We start from the raw sequence: 24,571 nt of genomic DNA, 5'->3' as shown, positions 1-24,571 counted from the left end.
CACACATTTCTGAAACTATATAATCGAAGAAAGCAGGTCCTTTTTCTTCCTTTTCAAAATAATGCAGAAGTGTGTTTTAGTCTGTCACACAGTATTCTAAATGTACTGAAATTTGTGAATGTAATGTGATCAAATATTTTTGCAAAGTACTGTGCATATTGCCACTGTCATAAAGACATTGTTTTCATGATGTTAGAAGATTAAATGTTGATCAAATGATCAAAAAATTATTTTTGTTGAATGGGTCTTAAAGGTGGCAAATATTGAATGATCCTAATCCACATGCAATCCTTAGAATTTCTAAATAAGGGAGAAAATGATTTCTTAAAAGGTCCTTACCCACAAAGATCGAAGGAGTCACTCAATTTGATGTCCTTTAAAGACTACCATTTCAAATATTCCAGTAATGAAGAATTTCAAAACATCATATTTGCTTGAATATTTCCTTCAGCTCTAGCAACAATCATGGACACAACATGAAGTTTTGAAAGGTTTATTGACAACAGTGTACAAGTTGATGGTTCTTTTGGGATTTTGGAAGGATTCCAGTTTTAAGTATTTATTGTTTGACAAAGAAAATAAAGAATTAAAATAAGATATTGTAGTTGATGGATTGTCTCTGTTTGAGGTGAAGGAGGAGGTGAGTAACTACAGAGTCTGAGATCAGCAGGTTGAAGTGAATGGTGTTTTAGTAATGCTTTTCTTTGTTTTCTTCCAGAGGGAATGGGAAGTGAGTGATTGGTAAGTTGCCGGAGTGATCCAAACAGATATCAGCAGGACAACCAGAAAGTCACACAGAGAATTTGGGGAGGATTCCTCTGACAAACAAAAGAAGCAGAACACTGGAAGGAATGATCCGAGGATTAACACGGATCTGCTTCCTATAAAAAGGAGAACAGCAAGAATTAGCGTCAGACACGGAGGGAGGAAAGAACACAAGAGAAGTTGGGCCTGATTACCATGCAAGAGAGCAAAACAATCTGGCATCTGCCTCAGGGAGTTTGCTACAGTTTAAGCTCCTCCTTATTGTTCTTGATGAGCAGCAGCTGCGGGAGGGCACCTGCCACTAACGCCTGTGAAGAAAGAGGTAAGGAGAGACACGTATACACACATCAGCCTGCACATCTCGGATAGGAAATGCTACAGTGCCACACTGAAGTAGAAATTGTTTTCCATCCTGTGTTGTGAAAACTTTCAGTTATCTGCAAACTGAAAAAATGAAATAATTAAATAGTAGTTCCTTTGCATTTTGTTAAATACAAAACAGAACATGCCAAGAGCCAGTGTAGATAGAAATATTTGAATTTGTGGAAAAGAGGGATTTACTTGTGCTAAAGTCTGCATGAATAATGAAAACATCTCCAGTTGAGCTTGCCGTTCATAGCAAAATACTAAAAGAAAAAAAGTCACAAAGTCATGCTTTCTGTGTTTAAAAATGAAGACTTTCAGGGCCATGTTGTGGATTTTCTGTGTGCCTCTGCCAGAGGCATCTCCTAAGGAGGAATTCAATCAAATGATGGAATGCAAAATAAATAAGACTTGTTTTCCCTGTGATGCTTGTTGTGTTTGTAACATACTGTGTAAACTGAAGTTCTGGCTCTTTCTGCAGCAGCAGATTGCTCATATGATTTCTAAAGTATTTTTATTAGTCTTTAACACTTTCAAGTGGACACCAGGGTGGTAGGTTGGTTTTCTCTGTACAAACCTGTGCCTGCAAGAAAACATATGATGTTCTCACCCTTTGTTTTTAACAGATTTTCCCTAATCAGCCACATTCTGTTTATGCACAACAGGTCTCATTCATATTGTAATATTTATTCAAGGGAATTCAAAGCAGAGAGACACTCACACTGGATTAAATGTGAGTCACGATGATAACATGGCACCGACATGTGTGTCATCAGACATCAGAGGAGGGCTGCAAACAAGCTCCTCCAGGCTGATTGAGGTGGAGAGCATTAGCGCTGACGATGCACACGCTCATTCACATGAACATGCTTGCTCCAAAAAAATAAAATAAATAAATAACACCTCTTCTAGTTGCTAGTTTCAGAGACTCTTACATCAGAAGAAGTGTCCTCTCCATGCCTAACAGTGAGATTTTTCTGGGCCCTTTATTCAGACTTAGAGGGTCCGTCAGACTGTGCAAAACAAAATGCTTTCAAGTGCTAATATTTAACCAGAACATGGAGAAGAGTATTTATGCTCACCCTTTTTTACCTTTTATCTGAACTGACACATGTTGTAATGGATTATTGAGGAGTGGCAGCAGTACAATTTACACAAGCATCTTTTTTTCTTTGACTTCACACTAACTGTATCTAACCCGGATTTTCAGAAATCTTTAAACATAAGAATCATGCTTGCTTTTAATGTCTTGGTGCCATAGCAACTGGGTTTCATGTGTTTGCAACTCGCCTCACAGATAACTTAGCTAAAGACAGGGATTGCCTGTTCTGCCTGTTATGTTTTTCTGCAAGAGTGTCTGTTTTCTGTACAAGTCAAATGGTAATGCTCTCTGATATTGTCTCTCTGACTGTCCGTCTTTCTTATGAAGACATAGTGACACTTCCTATATCTTAAAAACTACAGGAAATCCACATCTCCCTTAGCTTGAGATGCATATTTATCCCATAACAGCAAAAAAAAAAAAAAAAAAAAAAAAAATCAGTCTAATCTCAGCAGGAGTTTATCTTCTTTTAAAGTATATATAAGTTAACTTTTATGAAAAGTTTCTTCGCTGTTCCATATGAACAGATGTTCACAAGGAATTACTATGACACTGACTAGAAGTTAACCCGTTTAATCCAAATTTCTTTCTGCAAAATAAGTGCATGCATTTCTATCCTTGGGCCTCCCTAACACATGACATTTATGAATTATTACATTTTATGTTGGTGATGTTCGTAAAAATGTAGGTTTTATACTCTGCAGCAATTGTTGCCAGTGGAAAACTGCATAGTCTAAATTACACAAATCTGACTTATTTATACATATGAAAAAATAAGAAAAATTATGACATGAATAACTTATAACAAATAATGGTTACAAAAGTATTCAGAAACATTTTAGAAACATAAAATTTCAATACCACATCCTGCAGATGTCATTGTGGCAATGCGCCAAGTGACCTTTGACCTCATTTGATACGTACAAAACAATTGCACTTATTTTTTTAATAAAGTATTTTACTGACTTCCTCTTGTGAACGTTTGTGGCACATTTACCTCCTGCATTACAGGCAGTAAGTAAAGAGGTCTGGTCATGTGACCTTTCACACTTGATGCATAAAATTGATATTTCTTAGAGTAGACACTTTATTATTTGATTTCAAAACTTCAATTAGGTACTAAAAGTCAAAACAATTCTTTTAGAGCTACACTTTCCACTCAAAGACATGACCTGAGACTTCCTTTGGACTTGAGATTTGATGAAAACTTTACTCTGAGAGATTTAAGTTTAGACCTTAATTTTCCTTTCATGGACCAAGACATCATTTGGACTTTGACCCCACAGCTTGACTTGAACTTTCTTTTCAAGGATTTGAGATTTAATGTGGACTTGCAATTCACAGTCTTGAAAACTAAATAGAAATAAAAAAAACATAACATCTCTGACCTGATGTTTTATGCTTAATAAATTCATCGCAGAAACACTCATTATGTGTAACTTTTATTTGTCATCTTGTTCTTCAACATTTTATTAGCCTTTACACTAAGAAAAAAACTCTGACGCCACTTGTGTGAAGTTGTTATTGACTTGCTAGGTCCTTCAAAAAATTTCCCTCTTTCTCTTGTAAAAATGTAATACAGTGTGTGTTGATGTTTTGAAGGAAGTGCTTGGGAAAAGCAACACATTCATTTCAATGACACAAAAAATCCCATTATCATGTATCACTATTTTTGACAGGTTTTGAAGCATGACAGGCACCTTAGAGCCTGTTCACATGTCAGACGCTAATCGTGATTCAACACCAGCACTCCAGAACAGCAGCATCTGCTGAATCTGATCAAGATGCTTACTACATATTTCCTCCATAGCATTACCAATTCATGGATTAGCATAGCATAATTCATGCTATGGAGGGACAGTTATTAGAGTTGATGAGTCCTGAGAGCAAAATTGAAAAATAAATGCACACAAAACCAAAGTGTGTCCATTTGTAGAGAGATGACAGAGATTATTTTTGCTTTGTTTACAGTTTAGAAAAAAAAAGACTAATGATTTGGTACAGAAGAAACATGATGAAATACCGAACAAGTTGAATTTAAACTCTGGCAATGAGGCATTTTTTGGTATATGTTGATTAAAACATCAATTTTTTTTTATTGTTATTTTTAAGAAACAGAGTGTTTGGTAGAAATGTTATCACTTTGGCCATGTTCAGCTTATATATTGAAAAATTGTGCACATAATTAGAATTTCTTTTAGCTCATAATTAATTAAAATTTTTTCTTTGCCTTTTTATTGAAATTCTTCATAGTTAATCTCCCTGGTCTAATTCCATGTCTTTCCTGTGTTGCAATTTTTTTAGTTAATCATATAACTGTGGTTTAATGAAAACATTGAAGTTATAAATACTCATTGAAGTCATTATATTACATAGCATATTTCATTTTTATGTTCCATTATATTTCATGTACCATGAAATGATGAGATTCTTGGGACTAGTGTGATAAAATATTAGAACTATTTTCATGTTATAAGATCAGCAAATAAGTTGGTGTGGTATTGCAGATCCAAATTATTCAATTAAACTCATTTTAACCCTGCTATTCTGTGCTGTTTGCCATATAGTGCTTGGCCATTTAACGGGCCAAAAGACATTAGTATTATTTGTTGAGACGTATTTGTGAACAAACTGAGCTCAAACAGAAAGCTATGGCATCAAACTGGAGCTATGGTAACAATAACCAAGCTATAAAAAATACTCCTTGCATTCTTACAAAGTAGCATTTTGTAAAATTGAAATGTTAACCAATTTAAAATCTTTGAATTAATCTCTGCCAAAACTGTTAAGTTAAATTTAATATTAAATTTAGTATAACTGAGTCTTTAGTTCCTTTTGTTTATTTATTTGTTTTTTAATCACCTTGGTTTTGCCCCAAGAAGCTGGATGGAAAGTAGCCAGCAAGATGAGAGTGCAAGCTTGATCGATGCATTCACACCACACAAACATACACATTCTCAGCTGGAGCTCCTTTTCTCCCCAGTTCCACTGGGCTGTTTCTGTCTGGATCTATTTTGATAATAATAATAATAAAAATAAAAAAAAAACGTCACAGAATAGCAAGTGGCACAGCAACAGACTCGGAGAGTCGATGTCACCTCTAACTGTAAGAGACTGAGCTCTCTTTCTTGTAGAGCTACTGTAACAGAGATGAGCCACTGCAAGATACAACAAACAGTCTTTACAACATGGATGAAATATATCCAGTTTTTCTTTTTATAGGTGATCAGATCTTTTCTAAAATGAAGTTTTAGAAAAGAGGAAACTCAAGATTCAAAAACATAACACTCCTCCTACTGTTTTTCTAGTGAAGTCAAGGTTTTTCCACATTTTTCTATCTGTGTTGAGGGAATTTACTGCATATCTCTGCATTTGTCATGTGAAGGCTGCTTAAATCATTTCTGAAATATTCAGAAACTGAAGCACAGGTTTGTGTGCCAGAGGCGCCTGGTTCTTCATTTCAGCCAAGCCACGTCCTCATGCATGCTATCTTCCCCTGAGGACATGAATGGATGTGATCCTTTGAACAGTAGCACACTCACTTCTGGCCCTGAAATGTACCACAGGCAACACAGAGAGATTTAGGAGGTGCCTCCATTGGCTGACTAATCATCATAAAAGTACTCAGAAGAAAAAATTCTATAAACTTCTGGTTATTTATTTTAAAAGTGAAACTCCTATAGAAGGTAATGGATTTCAAGTGTTTACTGCTGTTGATGCGCATGGCTGTTAATAAAAACCCAGAACATTACGTTAATATTGATCTATTGAAAAGTATATGTGTCTAGTACAGAGTATAAGCACTCAGCACTTGGCTGGAGATCCTGTTCCATCAATGTAGCATGACATGCAGATGATGAGCCTGTAGTAAAGCTGAGGAAATATCCAGTTTGTCTAGTATCTCTTATCTTCCTCTTAACAGAGGGCATAGATTTTTATTTATTTATTTTTTGGTCTGGATAGTTTTCTGGAAAATCCAGCACATAAAAATCAGTTAATTTTTGTTTTGAAAAGTGGGCAGGCATGAGGTCCTGCTGGAAAATGAAAGCAGAAGCTCCACAAAGCTTGTATCACTCAACTTTCGATTCATATACTTGGGATAAACAGGCAGTGTTTTCACACAAGATCCCATTGTGGAGATGACAATGACTGTTTGGTGAATAACTTTTGAGTCAACAGTTTGGCACATAGAGACGCTCCGCAATAATCATTGCTCAGCACACGCACCTGTTAGTTAAATACCATTTCACATTTAACATCTCGTCACCTAATCCGTCAGCATGATCGACATATTTATTAGGAATTTAGAAGTTACCTCTAAATGACATACCAGTGTGGCTACAGCACCAATACAGTCCCTGTTGAAACAATTTGGCAAGAAATCATCACATTTCGGGTGATGTTTGTTCATCCATTTTATTTTGTATTATAAACTGAAAAAGTGTGGATTTTACCCAATTTGGTAATTTGTTTCTTATTAAACACTAAAAACAGGACTTAAAATGTTGCAATGCTTGACTGGTTTTGCAGTCGAGCAGTAGGGGAAATATGTAATGATTAAAATGTAAAAGTGACAAGAAAGAAAAGTAAACCCAAAAGGGCTTAAAATATGCAAATACATCAAGTGATGTAACAAAGAGAACGTGAAAGAATTTTTTAAAGATATGTTTCATAAGAAGGCACCAATCTGAGGTTAATCTGTTCAACTTCTCTTAAAAATCCCTCCATTGGATCACGAGTTCTGTCTTTTAATCATTTTTATATGAGATGCTAACAAATCCAAAAGAAGTACAACAAAGCTTTAATGTGCTTGATTTTGGTTCATTATTAATAATTCTATTCATTAATTCTTAGCACCTGCATAATTTTTCGTCTGCTCATTCAAAAACAGCCTACAGCTATATTTCAAAAGTTCATCCAACCCATGCAGACTTTCTCCCAAAGAAACATAAAATATTTACAAAAAACAAGAAACTTTCTGTAAAAAACAAAAATTATATATGTCATAGTTCCATTACTTCTAAGGAGAAAACATCATAAATAACAGAAATAAGACTTTCAAATATCTGTGTTGTAATTAATCTATTTATATTTGTTATAAAGTTCCTTGATAAATTAGCTTTTTTAGTGACATTCCACTTTATTCATTGTGTCTGCAGACTATTACTTAGCAGAGCCCCAACTATCCCAGAATTATGTTCTCTGCACAATTTCTGTTTGCAAGACCTCTATTACTTATGATTTGAAACCCCCCCCACAAACACTCCCAACAAATAAAAGGACAATTTCACAAAAAAAAAAAGTCATATGTTTTTGAACAAATTAATTTATTTACCTCCTGGCAAAAACTGATGCAAGAGCTTTGATGTTTCTCTCACAACTACAAGTGGTACGACTTTGATGAGAATCATTGAGTCATGCTTAATTCTTCACAGTACATTTCACTACACAAGTGAATAAAAGTCCACTCATTGATTCTACAGTAGTGAATGCTTTCAGTAGAAAGTAGCAATTTGTGCAAGAAAACAGTCATTTTGTACAACATTTGGAATTAGAAAGGCAAGATGAAAGAGGAGTATTGTTTTCAGTGAACATTTGAGAGCACATAGCCATGCTATCTGGTTGTGTCCTTTCTTTACATAACTCCAAAACTGAATAGCATTGCTACATTGATTTGTTTAGAGTCAATTCCTTGTGACCTCTTGTGCCTCAGTTATTCTTTTGCCAAGACTCTCTGCTTTTCCCACAAATTAATGTTCCAAGGTAGTTTCCGAAGGAGACTGAATTCACCGCTCTTTATTTTGTTTTCTAAGAGCGATATTCATAAAAAACAAATCCTTGGCATCAATTCATAAAACTAATAAAGGTTAAGCAAAATAGAAACTCATAAAATGCCATTGCAGATAGTTTTTTTTTAATTATTCTTATTGCGAGAGTATTAGCGTTGGTGACTATCTTTCAAGTTTTCACATCGTCTTGATTTAACATGCCTCCTATAATTTTCTCTACTCCCAGGAACTGACTTTAAATCCAATCATTTTCTCATTGCAGCAAATTATTTAAAGATGGTGTAAGTAATGACTTGCACTGCTATTTTGTTGCTCTACTGAAAAGATTGTGGGTGTGCGGACGTGCATTATGTGTGGGAGGTAAAGCGTATCGCTAATGAGCGTCAGAGAACAGAGTGTACCTCTATCTACACACGTTTTAATAAATCAAAAATGAATGCAGCTTATCAATACACGGATAAGAGTGCAGCTGAAAAAAATCCATCTTTTGTAATTTGAATGCTTTCTATAATGATATGTTATGCATCTATTTCTGCACAAAATACACAGTTTTTGCTTGATTTATTATTTATGTGACTAATTTTGTTTACTTCTGACAGATGTTTTTTTTTTTCTGCTTTTATGCAGACATGATGATGAAACGGTTTAAAGAAGTTACTGTGCTTGGCTTTTATTTTTCATTAGGATCAACCAGATAAAAATGACACTTGATAAACACGGTATAAAAATTAATATTCACTCTGACAGATTCTTTTTTGTTTTATTTTCTTCACAAAAAGGAAAGAAAAATCAAACAGACATCGTCCAGTGACATTGGACAATTTATGAGCATTAACCACTTGTCGACGGTCCTCTGATCTAGGTTTGAATTCATTCTGGACTTAGGTTAATCAAAAATCTAAATTTACTTAGCTATTCAGAGGAATATTTATGCTCTGGATTATTGTGACATCATCTGAAAACCATAAATATAATTGAGTTTACCTTTTTTAAAAATGGTCACAAATTTTTGAGAGAGCACAATCCATAGCTATTCTGATCCTGAAACAGCAGTAAACTCTCTACCTTAAATGTTTTTCAGTCAGATCATACTGTTACTCACCACAGCCTATTTCTTGGTGTTCCTCTTTTGATGTATTATTTTAGGCCCCTCTGGACTTTTTACATGTCTGTTAATAAATAAAATAGTTTATTTTCACTTGCCTCGATCTTGTCTGCATTTAGATCTTGCTCCACACAGTTAGCTGACAAAGCTACAAGAAAAACAAAAAATAAAACAAATGATCTAATTATTCTGATCAAATCATTAAAAATCATTTGACTAGAATAATGAATGAGCCTTTGGCAAAATATTGTCAACTAGAGATTCAACCCAGTGTGGAAAAGTATCGTGGTTTACTGATTATCTTGGAGAGGATCACAGGATGGTTAGAAACTCCAATATGGTCAGTAAGATAAACAATCCCATCTGTGTGGCAGAAGACAATTCTGTTCATCTTGTTCCTGCAACTACCATCTCGCTCAAGGCTGCAAAAAACTGGCACAATAATCTTTGATGTGGCCAAGAGGTTTGCATCACAAAGTGCCAGCAACAGCTTCCTCTGTCTGACAGGTGTTCTGGGCTGCAGGCTGCATTGGGCTGATGCTATCTGTGAAAAGGAAAACACATTTTCCCCTTGATGGAAAAAAAAAAACTGTTTTTATCTTCTGTTATGGAATTTCTTTAGACTGATACATTAGTTACTTTTGAGATATTCTAATCTTCTTCATGTCAGGTTCTGCTGAAGTGATATCTTGGTTCCACAGGTTTGTGCATGGTGCAGCTCCGATTGATCAGTTAATTTATGATCTAACAAGGCGAGTTTTCTTCAGATTCATTTTATAGCTTTTGTAAATAAAAAGAGAAATGATGACTGTAAAGGGGTAAATTCCTTTCCAGAGCACTGTTTCAACAAGATGCCAAATCATGCAGGCAGATGCTTGTCTCAGTCTTAAACAAAACAGTCTTTAGTTTTTAGACAATTTCTGGTTATCACCTATCTGATGAGACGATAAAGTAACAGACGGATCAGTCTGGGTAACATTGCAAGTGGCACACAGATTTATTCAGCGCTGTCGGGAGAAGAGGTTCCTTAGGGCATTGTTGTAGTTTTTATTGAAGGCAGTGTATATAAGGGGGTTAAAAAAGGAATTTGAGTATCCCAGCCACAAAAAGATACTCTTCCAAATCGGTGGGATGTCACAGGAGCACAGTGGCACGATGAGCTCGGTGATGAAGAACGGGATCCAGCAAAGCACAAACACGCCGATCAAAATGCCAACCATAAGGGCTGCTTTTTTCTCCTTCTGCTCCCGCCATGTGTCCCCGTCTGTCTGGAAGGTCACGGTTGCGTGGCGCACGGTGAACACCATCTGTGGCTGTTGGGCTTCCTCCTTTACCTAGGAGCACAGGATAAGCCAGACACTTCACTACTTTATCATTCGGAGCAATCCTGGATTGCTTTCAATGATTGAAAATCTTTAACAACAAAAGGACAAATGGCCAATTACTGCGCTGAATGCTGTTGAACAAAAAGATGGATTGCAGACTTCTAATTAGAATATGAATCAAACTAAAGATTTTCATTCAACCCATGCAAGCACACAACATTGGAGGAAAGTTACATTTTAACTTTGAGTACTACATTTTATTTTTTATTCTTTTGAGGTGGAGAATGACAAACAAACTCAACCTTCATTTTATTTCCTTCTGATTAATTTATTGCCAAACATAGCTCAAAACTATCATCCTGTTATTTGGTAAAGTTACCAAGGTCAAAGCTTTTGTGAGAGAAAACCATTTTCTTAAAAATACCAGAATTGTGAGCGAAGCATAATGGTCACAAGTTAGAGGGCCCCTCAACAAAGCTATGACTCTTTGCAATACTGGCTGCAATTCAAATAGAAAAAAAAAATAACATTGAATAACAAAATGTAGCCTCTTAAACAGCTATACTATTATCTACTATTATTTGCTATTGAAACACCTCTAAATTAATGGAAATCCTGCCACCTTTCCAGCATTATCGTTGAGCATGTTTGGGTACACAGAAGTAAAATCCAAAGGAGGCAGCCTCCTGTGATTGATCACCCTCCCCTCCCAGATGGGTAATGTTGTCAAGTGCTGTTTGCATTGAGGCTGCAACACTGCCAACAAGATAACCAACTTATGTGGCAGTTAAGTCTGCCCTGCTTGCCTCCACTTTTACTAGCGCACAACATGAAAGAGGAAAAAAAAAAACATAGGAAAGAGGTGCACATGTTTTGATTTGACATTTCTTCATAAGAAAATTCTCCAGTCGGACGCCATCGATATATTATGTTAACAGTACAATAATCCAGGAACTAAGTCTCACTTCTGATACTAAACAATAGCATAAAGAGCACGTTAAAATTGTAACATTACTCTGATATTTTTTTCTGGCAAGACAATTACATAAGGTTATAGATAGACAACTATACTATTGCAGTGCAGTATTACCCATTAAGAGTGTGAGGGTGCATGAATGATCAGTGATCATGGTTCGCTAATGTAAAGTACTACTGTTGGCTGGAAAATGGGAACTTGAACACAGACAGAATTTCCAATTACACTTCCAGGCACAAGCCGTCTTTACCCACAGTGGTACCTGGCAGGCCAACAGGGCTCACCACAGAGAACTTATAAATCTCTGCAGGGTGCCAGTTTTTTCTATGTCTCCAATGTACTGTAGTCAGACAACAGTTCTCCTGACTTCCTCCTCCTAACTACATAAATCACATTCAACTTTGTGAACTGAAATATAGGTCAGAAGCTTCAGACACTTTTATGTTGGACGGACACCGAATCCTTCTGTACTCTAAGCATTACATCATCACTATTTAGGCTGTAGCATTATGTGCATGTTTGAGGATCTGAATATGGTTTCAAAGTTTCCCAAGCACTGGACAAAGATATACCACAGCACAAATGAATAAGTCTAACAAAATAAGCTCAATAAACAAAAGATGTTCCCATTATCACCACAACTCACTTGGAAGTATTCATATTCAATTCGACATATATATACATATATACAGTATATACCCAAAGTGAAATAAAATGGTGTAACTCATTTCATTCAAGTGTCGTCAAAATTGTTGTGGAAGATGATGGTATGTGGGCACCACTGCTACTGGAAAGAGCTCCAGTAACAGATTACAACTATTCTGAAGAGGCCTCTGACTGCAGACACGACTGCATGACAAATGTGTCACATCATTTGTCATGAAAATGATGTGACACATCATTTGCATGACATGCTTACAACTTAATTTCCCGGGACACAGGAAGTATTTCAAGGGTTCAGTAATTATATACTTTTTATTCACAGCAGGATATCCAGGTTTACACCATCAGTTGTTGGCAAGCACCGCTATTTAATCTCACTTGCTTTTGTCTTATCTTTAATTCTCTGGCTGCCTGTATGGTTAGGAAGCTAGACAGAGAGATGTTGGAGTAGGAGATATGATCCTTCACCATTGTGATCAATGGAATTGGCAAATGTAAATATATGGAACAAAGTTCTTTTGTATTATACAATATATTGAACATTATAAAGTTGTGTTTATTGTTTAGCTTTTACACAATCTCCTCAGCCTCTTTACATAAAAAAAAGTAAAGAAGCATGTGAGAAAAATGCTAGCTGTCTTTGTATATTGATTTTACTGTTACGTCAAGTGTGCTCTGTGCATATATTGCACAGTAAAACTTGGGCTACGAGAGTATATACATTTTGATGAAGAACCAAATATAAATATGACATGAAAGAAATTTAATCTTCGAAAGCTGATTTGATGCAGACAATTCATAATATTTTGAATAAGAAACCAAGGGGGAAAATGAAACCATTTCCATGAGTAAATGTCTTTTGATGGATGTAGCTTAAAATGCTAATTTTGTTTTTGTGAGAGGGCATTTCAAAAGGTTGGTGATCTGAATAATATTTTATTTATTATGTCTACCTTCCTGTTCGGTTCCTGATGAGACGAAAAGGTTTGTGTTCTGTGAATAGCATCTATTGAGAAAACGCAACATGTCACATTAAGAGAGTACTAAAAATTGCAGAAGAAAAACCTAGGCAAGTACTAATCACAGTTTGCTTGAAATGTAGGCAGAATATCAAAACAATGTCTTGTATATGTAGTGGATGGAGAATTTATTGTTTACCCCAAAATTATTGTAATATAATGTTTTAAATTTATGTGGCATTGAGGTGAAAAGCTTCACCTCAAGTCCCTCCTTTCCAGTCAGAAAAATTGCTCCAATCAGGAGTAGAAAGAATATCACGATGTGTGGGATCAAAGGAGCATCTTGAGAGTCCTCCAACGTCCTTACACTATCAAACCAAAATACAAAAGAAGGCCTATGAAACCGATTGCTGAAAATACATCACACATCAGTTTCATGTCTTTTCATATAATATTGCATTCACAAACAATAAGAAACAACTCATCAAATAAAATGATTCAACTAGGGTTTTAATTCTGGGTTGTTTTGTTTAGAATTCAAGGAAACTGGCTGTCGCTTATTAAACTTCAAAGTCTTCAACTATGCATGCACTGAAATATAACAAAAACGTTCTCTTGCTGGAATATTCCTGATAACATTCTGCTCGATGTGGGGGGGCGAAATCAAACACCATAAAGGTCACATCTTCATGGGTTGTATATATGACTGAGCTCATTTAAAGCTGTTATAACTTCTACTGAAGGAGTTTCTCAGACGTGTGAGCTTTACACATTTTATCTTGCAGAAAAAAAACTTGCAGTGTTGCTTTGCAGCTTATTATTTTGACCATTTGGCCAAAGCAGCAAACACTCTCTGGATAAGATGAGTCAAAACATATAGTGCAGGCAACAAGACATACATTTAACACTTCTTTGCTTACATAATATGATACACTGATACATACATAAGCAATAGAATTGTCTTAGTCCTTGGAGAATAATTCATTTGTGTGCATTTCTTTTGTAAGAAAAATATGTTTATAAGTTATGAAGGTTTGGTAAAAGTGTGATAAGCTGTAAGGAATGAAAAACAACTGCTGTGGCTTCTGCTTTAAATCATGCCAAGTCATGCTTCTTAGTTCATTCTACGTGATTATATGAAAGGAACAGCTGTTGAGTTTTGGAGCGCATATGCTGCATTGGCTAAGCAACAGCCAGAAACAGCAGGAGCTGTGCCATAACCAAGCGATCAGCAGAAAGTGCAATTCACAAGAAGTTAATGGAAAAACATAATCATAGAAATAGAAAATATTTCAACTTTAGTGAAAAAAACTGTTACTAATCCTAGAGCTTTGTGAAAATACACTATGAAAGAGAGAGAGAGAAAGAAGGATTTAAGATTCTTGTGAGGTTCACAATCTGTTTGGTGTAAGTGAACAAAACAAATCAGTAGCAAAAGATAGGTGATGATGAATATTATGAGTTCAGAGGTAAATTTTTCTACATATTTTCACACTGAAGTATTGGTTTAAAAAGCAATCAATTTTATGGTCTCCTTGAGTGTTATTTGTGCATCTAGGTCAGGAATACGTGCATCACACCTATTAATACTCCATGTTTCTGCTGCAGTGTCTATAAGTGTGGGTACATCTTAATGTCTGAGTGGGCGTATTGATGTGTGAGAGCAGGAGGGTTACTTTCTTGGATTCCTCTGCTCATATCACTGCTCAAATTAACAGTTTGCAGGTTATGGTTGGAAATGAAGGGAGAAGAAGTTTTACTGAGATGTCGCTAATCCAACAGCCGTCTATGGAAAAACAAAAACAACAAACCCCAGCCCCAATAAAATCTATTACCTGTTGCTTGGAGATTGATTGTCTGATTGATGAAACCTGACAAAAGAAGGGTAGTGAAATATCAGAGTAGGTAATTTATTTAGTGAGACTAATTTATTTAGTTCTCAGCCAAGAGATTTTATTTTGGGGCTGATGCCAGAGATACACAACAAAAGGGGGGAAATGCATTACAAATAAAAATGGTTGTCAGGGAACATTTAATAATAATAATAATAAAATCTTAGTAGAAAGATATTCAGATGTTTTTTTTTTTAAAGAAAACATTAAGGTTCGAGAAAAAAAAAAAATCAATAACCAACCAACGCCAATGTTAATCTCAGATGTCTTTACAAAAGCAAAAAAATAAGGGGTTGCTCAATTTTCTCAGCTAAAACTTCCCTGATTAATAGTTGCTAATGTAAAATGGAACGGATCCAGACTTTCATGTGCACTAATTAGATAATCGGCATAGCTTGGAAGGTGCAGGCCCCCATTAATGATGCTGAGACAGTATTTATAGTCTTCAACTCTCGGCCTACGCACACATCAACAGTCTGCGGGTGATGAGTGTTATGACTTCAATTATTTTTCCATACGCTCACACATCAGGTACTTGTGCATTTCTTTGATTACTGATGAGCAGCTCATCAGAGACAGTAATAAACAATAGGTCTGAATAGAAGATATTCATGCTTGATACAACTTAAATATAGGAGGCTAAAATGGAAACATGACACAAATGTTTCCATTTTAGTGTCTTGCAAAAGGATTCAGATTTCTGGAACCTTTAGGTTTTTTCATTTTGCAACTATAAATTTCAATACATTACATGCATTAGTAGCACAAAGTAGAAATAACTGAGTTGTAGAAGGAAACTATTAGATGACATAGTTTTCTTAAAAAGTCTCGCAGTTTTTCTTCAGATCCTTTAAGTAAAATCTAAAGCAACAAACCTCAGAAGACATCTTAATAATACAGAAGCATAGCAAACTGATATGTGGTAGAAAACTAACATCACAGGTCACCCAAAACACACCTTTCCTGTTGTGGAAGAAATGTGGTCATGGTAGCATCATGCTGTGGGGATGATTTGTTGTAAGAGATGGTAGAATTTAATTTAGGATTAGAGTGGGAGAGAGCAACTTCCAGCAGGAAAACACTATACAGCAGACTTACCATGACATGCTTCAGATTAAAATAGTTTCATTTTATATTCAGAAAGGCTAAGTCAAAATTCATACTCACAATAGAAAACTGTGGGAAGACTTGAATAGCAATGGGATTTGACTCAGTAGTAGCAATACACCCGTGGAAGCTAAATAAAAACATGCCACATTTCGCAGATTTGTATTTGTGAAAATGTGCAAACAATCATAAATTATTAACTTTTCACTTTGCAAATATGTGCTACTTCAAGGCATTTTCCAGGTTCTCTAAGTGCATTATTATCTTCCAGTTCCAATTTCAATGCCACCTCCTCTCCATTTTCCCCTGCCGATGCAAGAGATGTTGGACCGCTATGTCTGGAAGACTCCTTCAAAAGTTTTTACATTTTCACCTTTTGATGGACTTTATTGTGAAGCTATGCAAGTTGAAAAGTGTAGTTGCTACGAATGAATAGTCAGTTATACTTTTTTAGCTGAAAATGGGAATTCTGGAGACCATCGCACACTCTGTTGCTGATTCTTTGACACTACCACAGTAAGATGCATGCCTTTTGTGTTGCTCTGTCATAAAATTTCAATGCAGTACAATGAGGTTGGCAACTGTTGTGAGACATGTTGTGAGACAAGATGCTGATTCAATGTTTGTATACATTTCTGCAAGGAATTATGCAAGGATGACAAGCTGCTTTAAGGAGATTGTAATAAAATAAGAATTTTTAATTACCTCAGCCATAGGGGTGATTGTGTTTGTCTTACGGGAGCCGATGCAAAACTTAGCAGCTTTGTAGATCTTCCAATAGACAAACAAAACCACACAAAGTGGGAGATAAAATGCCCCAAAGGTGGAGAAGATGGTGTAGGATGGCTCCTGGCTCACTTGACATTTCATCCCTTCTGAGTAGGTCTCTCCCCAACCAAAGAGTGGCGACAAGGAGATTATGGAAGATAGCAGCCATGTCAGCGCAATCATCACGTTGGAGATCTTTTTCCGAGTCTTGAGTGTGTACTCCAGGTGCCTGGTTATGGACCAGTAGCGGTCTAGTGCAATGGCTGTCACATTCCAGATGCTAGCCGTGCAACAGAGCACATCGAACGAGATCCACACCTGACAGAGGACACGTCCAAGTTTCCACAGTCTGCCGTTCAGCTCATGAACCAGGCTAAGCGGCATAACCAGTGCAGCTACCATCACATCTGAGATGGCCATGGAGGCCACCAAGTTGTGGGGCACCCGATGGAATGTCCTCACCCTGAGGATGGTCACCAGCACCAGGAGGTTCCACACAAAGGTGGCTGCCACAAGCATTGCCAATAAAGTGAGAGTGAGCACGCTGAAAACGGAGAATGGACGGTAAAGGTTTCCCCCGGAGTCATAGCTGTCCAGACCCCCACTGAAGTTGGCTGTCAGCGAGCTGGAGTTGCTGTACGTCATGGTAGCTCCTCACGACCCCAGAGCTACCATGGGCCAAGCAGATTCAGAGAAAATGTCTACAGGAAGCCGATGCATTCTGCAGAAAAAAGACAGAAACGGGGACTGTGATTCAATCTGAACCAAGTCTCATTGATGCAAATGAAGGTAAAAGATGGGAATATCTATTTAATGTATTGCATTTAGTATGATTTTTACTCTCTTAATATGCACTGCAGTGCATCATTGTGTTTCTAGAAGAGAGGTAGTTTAGTGATTTGCTCACAATGGTAAAACACACTCGAGTCTCTCATTTCAGCAGTCAAGCAACCTGCCTACAACTTTTCAAGTGCAATTTCATCTGCTATTAAAAAGGCTCAGAAGCACTCAGGGTAACATCTCTAGCTCAGAAAAAGACCATAAATATTCAGTTTCATCATCGCACTGCTGCGCTCTCATTTGCATTAGAAGCAGACCTGTGTGTTGCACCATGAAACAAACAGTCTTTGTTGCAGTTTTAATTTTTCGAAATGTCACACACATTTTATATATATACTGTATACATATACACACAAAAATTTATCTCATAAGCAAATTCTGCTTCATGCTTTAGGAATGCATATGCTTTGTTGTGAATAGGAATTTTTGCTTTGAAAAGATTCTATTGCAACATACTACTACTCCAATTTCAAGCCATGAAAAAAAAAAGTGCCAACTATATCAACACATTCACAGGAGGATGCTCGCCTAGCTCTAAAGTCTGCACAGCGTGATTTTCAGCATTGTAGAAACAGTACATTTCAACCCACCAAGTGCTGTTGTTACTTTGTGACATATGATTTTTCCCTCTTTACCCTGGCATTGATCTTTATTTTTGTGCTTCTTTCCTAAACTATTTAACTAGTGTAAAAAATGTTACATTAGACATTAGCAATAACAATTTCGTGCACTAAGTTTTGGAAAATATATCTATACATGCATGTTTTAACAATCCCTTAAGATGCTAATTTTAAAGTTAATCACAACTTGTGATTTACTTTAATCACAAGCTGTGATTAAAGTTACATGCATGATTTTGCATGCTTTAAACATTTTACCGTCTCCCAGGAATTCTGTGAAATATGAACATTTTTGCGTGACCTTTACACCTACAAATTATTGAAAAGTTTTACAGAAGCATTTTGAATGCTTTGCAAGATGATAACTGGTTTCCCCATCTACTCTGAATCCCAATTGCTCATAAGGTAAATCAATTTTTGTAGTATAATTCCATCCATACAATAAATATCTGCTACCCAGACTTCCATAGTTTTATGATTAAAGAATTGATCCATTGAATAAAATCAGATCTGTCTAGCAGATAACAAAAGAAGCTTTGGTTGAAATCTTTACGTGTCATAGCTTTATTCGCCCAAAAGGTTTAATCGGATGGATGTTCTCCCTGTGCATCACAAAAAGATTCATCAGTTGTTATAAGAAAAATGTCATGTAAAAGTTGAAGTCTCTTCCTGAACCAAAACTTTTTCGCATTCAGTCATGTTACTACCACAAGCACTCGTGATGCTTGTTCTTGAGGTTTTTTTGAGGGGTGGCGGGGCACATTTCAAACCAACACAAAGTGTTATGTAACTATGAAAATACTAAAAACAAAATAAGAATCTGAAATATATGGCCTGCATACCATTAAGGCCCTTCTGAAGCAGCAACTGTTTCTAATCAGATCAGCTTATGTTAAGCATTGATGTTTGCTGTTTCTTATGCCATTTATATTAGGTTTCCAGCCCCATTGGCTAAAAATACATCCAATGGATTATATTTATGCCCCTCTGTTAAACCACGAGGAGCGTGTTTTTGGGGTTAAATGTTTCTTCTTTTTTGTGCCATATTGAAGCTACAACATCACGGACAAACAATTAAATTTATGTTTCATCTCATTACAAAACAAAAGACATCAAGTCTTATTCTTTGTCCAGATAAGCTTTTTGTAAAGGCGATGGTCACTTCTGTGGGGCTTACTTAGAGAAATGACTTATTTCACCCAGCTTTGTCTTCTTTGTTGCCAGCTGCATGGCTGATGTGGTTCATAATGGGGATTATTCTCGTATACCTTTTCACCTTGCACACAACATCAACCTTTCCTGTGTAGGTGTCACTTTTGACTTTCAACCAAATCCTCTAAGATTTTCCAGAGTGGAAAGTCTGATACTGCAGCCTCTGGAACTTAAGGATACATACAATTTACATAAAGCCTGGTAGGCTGGATCGCTGAGTTTTAAGCAGTCACATGTCCTCACTGAGCTCTTTAGCTTTAGCCATGACTTGTCAGAAAACAACTGCAGATGTTCTTCACTTGCTAGGTTGATGCACAGCACTTTTCAGAAATAAAATGGGCTATTGGGATGCTTTAAAGCAGCCTGTTTGCAAAGGCTTGCAGAACCTTTAACTTCACAATTTGAAATGGGTATGAATAATTATGGGCATGCACTGTTGCATAAAATTAAAGTTACATAGAGAGAAAATCTTTGATGAATGATATTATATTTTGCCATCTATATTTTTGCCACTTAGCAGGAGCACATTGAGCGAATTTAAAAATATTACTTCAAATCAAAGCTCAACTCTGTTTTCAACCCCCCTATTCAAAGTACCCCCCTATATGGATAGACCCACTGTCTATCCAGTGCAACAGTGGGTTGCACTGGATTGAATCCAGTGCAACACACTGTTGTCAAAAGTCATTAAACCTATGCCCTCTGTGTGCAAGTGAATTTAAGGACAAATCCTGCTGTTCTGTGAAGGCATCAGAGGTTAAAAACAGAAAGAGAACAGCATACCTATTAACATACCACTGCATGGCCATTGACCTTAAGTCTACTGGTTGGACTATTCAGAAGGAACCATGAAACTACAGAGATCCACTTGAGACTGAAGTCAAAACTTACCTTTCAACAGGAAAACAGCCCTATACATTTTCTCATTAGCGTGCCTAAATCCAAATGAAATTATGTGGCAAAGCTAGAAATTGCATAATTTTCTTTTCACAATAATGCACTAAATTATTCCCCAAATTTGTATGTGTGACATATGAGAAAGCCAGTAAGTGAAATGTTACATTACCTCTTGATGTTACAATCTGCTTCCTCCGATCAATAACTTCACAACACTAACCCCTGTGCTCCTTCTCCTGCCCTCTCTCATTAACAAGCCCAATAAAAATGCTGTACAAAGGGGCAGCTGTTGTGAAGGGAAAAGGTGACAGAGTATGCATGCATCCTGAATAGCAATCTTGCAGTAACTCTGCTGATATTACAGAAGCAGGGGCAGGTGTCAGGAAGGGCAGTGGACACACACTTTGCAAAAACTAAACACCCAAATGGAAGAATACAGAAAAACACACACACACACGCCTGTATACATATACACAGATGCGAGAGGAATGGAGAAAATGACTTCAAATGGCTTTACAGTCATTTAAGTCAAAGAGCAACAGCTACATTGCTTTGTACTTTGAAAGAACCAGCTGGCTCTTGGGTGAAATACTCCTGGGAATTTTAGCTGACATAAATGGATTGTGATTGTAATCTCATTACCTATGCAAAGGTGTCCACATCTACCATTTAGTAGGAGGAAAGAGGTACGGAAGGGTTTCAAGCTGAAGGATGTACTTGATTGTGGTACAAAAACAGCAATCTATGAGGAGCTTATACCTTTCCAAGGCTCATCCAACACAGAGTTCAAAAACTTGCAGGGGCATGTTTCCTTTTCTCAGAACCCTTTCAGTTGTCAGCCAGTCTCTTCTGGATGCAAACGTAATTTTCTGTAAGAAAGAAAAGCACTTTGTCTCCACGGTGATTGCCTCTCTTTCATGACTGTTTCTGTCATTGTTTTTCCTGTCTCTTTTTGCTACAGTTTGAAAATAAAAATGTGACTTTCTTTTTTTTAGAAAGTTTGTCAGCAAAGAAGCCATATTAGTTAAATAGCAAATGTAACATCTCATTTTCATTTCACATTTGGGGTCCAAATGCAGTGTCACAGCCAGTCCTGTGATTAAAACTGTACCTGCGTGAATGACATTTTCTCTGTGCAAAAAGCTCTTCATTAGGAAAATTGTTGTCTGCTCAGCTGTTGAACAATTTCCTCTGAGGAGAGTTTCTCTGAGGCTGACATTTGCGGATGAAAGGAAGCGGAGGTATTGAGATGTGTCCTCTGACTTGTGTTAAAACCTCAAAAGAAAAATGCAAAAAAAGAGGGAAGTGAAGCCTCATTTTTTCCAATTTGGTCCTGCAGAATGAATTTGTCAATCAATGCAAATTGTATGTTTTTTGTTTTTTTTTGGGGGGGGGTTTCTGCCATCTTCTGCCACACATGTACAGATGTCTAAATATAATTTAGATTTTACACAACAATACAATAAAAGGATTGCAATTCTGTCACCACTTTCATCATAATAATCTCGGAAGACACTTGTTACACTGCATTCCAGAAACACACCTTTACCTTTGAGACAAGAGTAGTCAGAAAACACAATTTTTCATGTCTTGTTGGAAAACAAAATTTCGGGTCATCCTTCCCTGAACAATAACTCACCCCGTTAACAGTTAAACGCGGAGCAGTCCCGACGATCTTGGTCCTGATCTCTTCATCCATATTCACTTTGCTGGTGTTTCAGTGCTGTGACTGAGCCGCCTGGCTCAGTGAGTGGATGACGGCAGGAACGCGCCTCGCTCCGGAGGATACGGAGCGGCTGGAATGAACCACGGCGCGAGCTCAAGGAGGGGAGGGCTCGCGCCAATTAAACGATAAACGCCACGTTTTCTTGCAGGAGAGGGAGACTTGATTGGTTGTGATCCGCACCTGAACACAACTTTTATTTTCTCTAACAGGCGGAACGGACGCGCATAAATGTATCCCCGTCAGCAGCGCGTCTTGGAAAGATTCCCTGTTTCCAATTAGTCTGACCATGCAGTGATCAGAGCGAGCTTCAGGAGAACGGCTCGTGCTGCTTTATGATTGATAATCCTCCCTGCAGTATCTTTGTAGGGCAACACGATGAACCCCTATTTCACAGAAAGTAGCTTGAAATCCAATTTATGTTAAGAGAAAGCGTACTTGTAGAACTTCTAATTGAGTTCTTCTTGATCGGAGCATAGGGAGATCCAGCGGGACACAGGCTGTCCTGCAAAAAAAAATAAAAAATAAGGGGAGAATTTTCCTTTGAGACTCATTAATGTAGCAGCCTTCATACACCCTGAAACGTTCTGGGTTACATAAAATGAACCCAAATGCTGAGCTTTGGTCTAACAGCAGAAAAAAAATCTCTGCAACTATTTTACCCTTGATGCCCATAAAGTCTGAATTATACAAAGAATATTGGATTAGTTGTGTTTTGGTTTTACTTTAGTTCAGTCCTTCTTAGTGTTGCTAGTTGTGTTTATTTCTTCGAGTTATTCTTAATTACCACAGTTTAATCATTTCTTGTGTCTCTTATTACTTAGTGTTAAATTGATTCTTTCTCGCTCCTCAGTCTGCCTTTTTACTCTCTCCTCTCACACATGTGACCAGTTTGCCAATCAGTTCTTCGTTTCCCAGTACTTAAGCTCCTCTCTTTCAGACACTCCTTGCTGGTTCCTTGTTACTTCCCGTTCGGCTCCGTCCTTCGTGTCTCTGTGCAATTACTTCCTGGATTCCTGGATTCAGAATTATTTTCTACCTTGGCCTCCTGTGGATATTTGTAAGTTCTTGTTTCTCATTTTTTCATTAAACATTTTTATTATCTCCACACCTCTACTATGTTTCAATTGAGTCCACAATCAACCACAAACAAATGTGGTTGATTATTATTAATAAACAATCCAAGCAAAGTAATAATAGATGAGATTGCCTTATAAATGATGAGATTGCATTATAAAGTCTGATTCTTCTCAGACTTTATAATGCCAGGTTTTTATTGGCATTATCTGAACTGACATTCAGATGGTTGTAAATATACAAATAACAACAAAAAATCAGTTTAGAGTACTAACCTGATGGGCAATTTCATCAAAAAGAAACAAGAAACCCGGTAATAAATGTGCCTCCGGAACAGCTGGTTCCAGCACCATGGTCAGCGCCAAGGGATATTTCCATTTTACTACACATGAAGCAAGCCAGTTTATTTTTGCACAGGCTGCATGAAGTTACAAGCTTTTCCCCTGGATCTGCGATGGATATGTAAACACACACACACACACACCATCCCACTCATTTGCTCCAGCATGTGTGGAGTAGGCTTATCCAACTCTCTGACTCTTACTTCTTTTCTAATCCAAGGGATTTCTCAGAGACAAAATAGCGTCTGCTAACTTACTGTGAAATATGCAGCTGCACACATGCAAAGGCACACTGAGAGTTTATCACAAAAGCCAATTCTTGGAGAGGGAAACATTCAGGCAGCTAAAGCATCTTTTCAGCTACTCTCTGAATTCCCTCATTAAGGCGCTGCTGCACAAAAAAATATTCATCATGGCAATCCACACATCATGTGACACTGCTCCTTTGTATGCAGATGCAAGACCATGACTAAAAGTGTTCAGCTGGTAAAGCCCCACGAAATAAAAATGAACTGCAGTAAAGAATAACAGTGTGCTCATATCTTGCAGGATGTAAGTAAAGTTTTTCACAGGAAAGTGAAAGCTTCAATGTCTTTTAATACATGTGGACCCCGTTGGGGGGAAATGTATATTTTTGCCTTGTTTTGAGCTGCTGACAATCAACTCTCATGAAAATCCTTCCTCCTCTGCTCTTCTTTCTTCTCCAAAACAGAGTCCTCTTTTTTTTCATCTGTGCAGCTTCCCACTCATCACATCTCCGACCTTGTCCTGCCACACTTGTCCTTCCCCATAAATTGCCTTCATCATCAATTACTGCTATTGCAACCAGAGCATAAGGCCATCAGCATCTATAACTTCACTCTGCAGGTCCTGTGAAATGACCAGAGTGTAAATATGGCGCTGCCTTGAGTGAGGGACTTCACCAGTAAACATGTCATGTAAATTCTAGCCTGGTTGTGTACCAGTGTATTTGTGTGTGACTTGCAGGATCAATGTAAGGTGTGATTGAAAGTAAAGAACAATTCAACCTGGATTTTCATTCTAGGG

The 24,571-nt window shown here is 37.1% G+C and overlaps 1 protein-coding gene across 3 annotated transcripts; it reads right to left on the bottom strand.

The window, feature by feature from the left end:
* Positions 1-623: 623 nt before the first annotated feature.
* Positions 624-22,118, bottom strand: htr5ab (5-hydroxytryptamine (serotonin) receptor 5A, genome duplicate b). Of its 3 annotated transcripts, XM_055037714.1 has the most exons (5): positions 22,023-22,118; positions 16,752-17,535; positions 10,342-10,458; positions 960-1,073; positions 624-881 (listed from the first exon to the last, which is right to left on the bottom strand). In XM_055037714.1, the coding sequence occupies exons 2-4, from the start codon at positions 17,457-17,459 to the stop codon at positions 1,005-1,007; spliced, it is 894 nt and encodes a 297-aa protein (XP_054893689.1). In that variant the 5' UTR covers positions 17,460-17,535; positions 22,023-22,118; the 3' UTR covers positions 624-881; positions 960-1,004. The 3 variants fall into 3 exon arrangements, with proteins under 3 accessions (XP_054893689.1, XP_054893687.1, XP_054893688.1); XM_055037712.1 differs by lacking the exons at positions 624-881; positions 960-1,073 and having other exon boundaries at positions 7,572-10,458; XM_055037713.1 differs by lacking the exons at positions 624-881; positions 960-1,073; positions 22,023-22,118 and adding an exon at positions 21,143-21,156 and having other exon boundaries at positions 7,572-10,458.
* Positions 22,119-24,571: the final 2,453 nt, after the last annotated feature.

Source organism: Poeciliopsis prolifica, unplaced genomic scaffold (genome assembly GCF_027474105.1).
Source record: "Poeciliopsis prolifica strain line A6 unplaced genomic scaffold, Auburn_PproV2 SCAFFOLD012, whole genome shotgun sequence".
Classification (NCBI taxonomy): Eukaryota; Metazoa; Chordata; class Actinopteri; order Cyprinodontiformes; family Poeciliidae; genus Poeciliopsis; species Poeciliopsis prolifica.
This window is presented reverse-complemented; position numbering and strand designations above follow the sequence as displayed.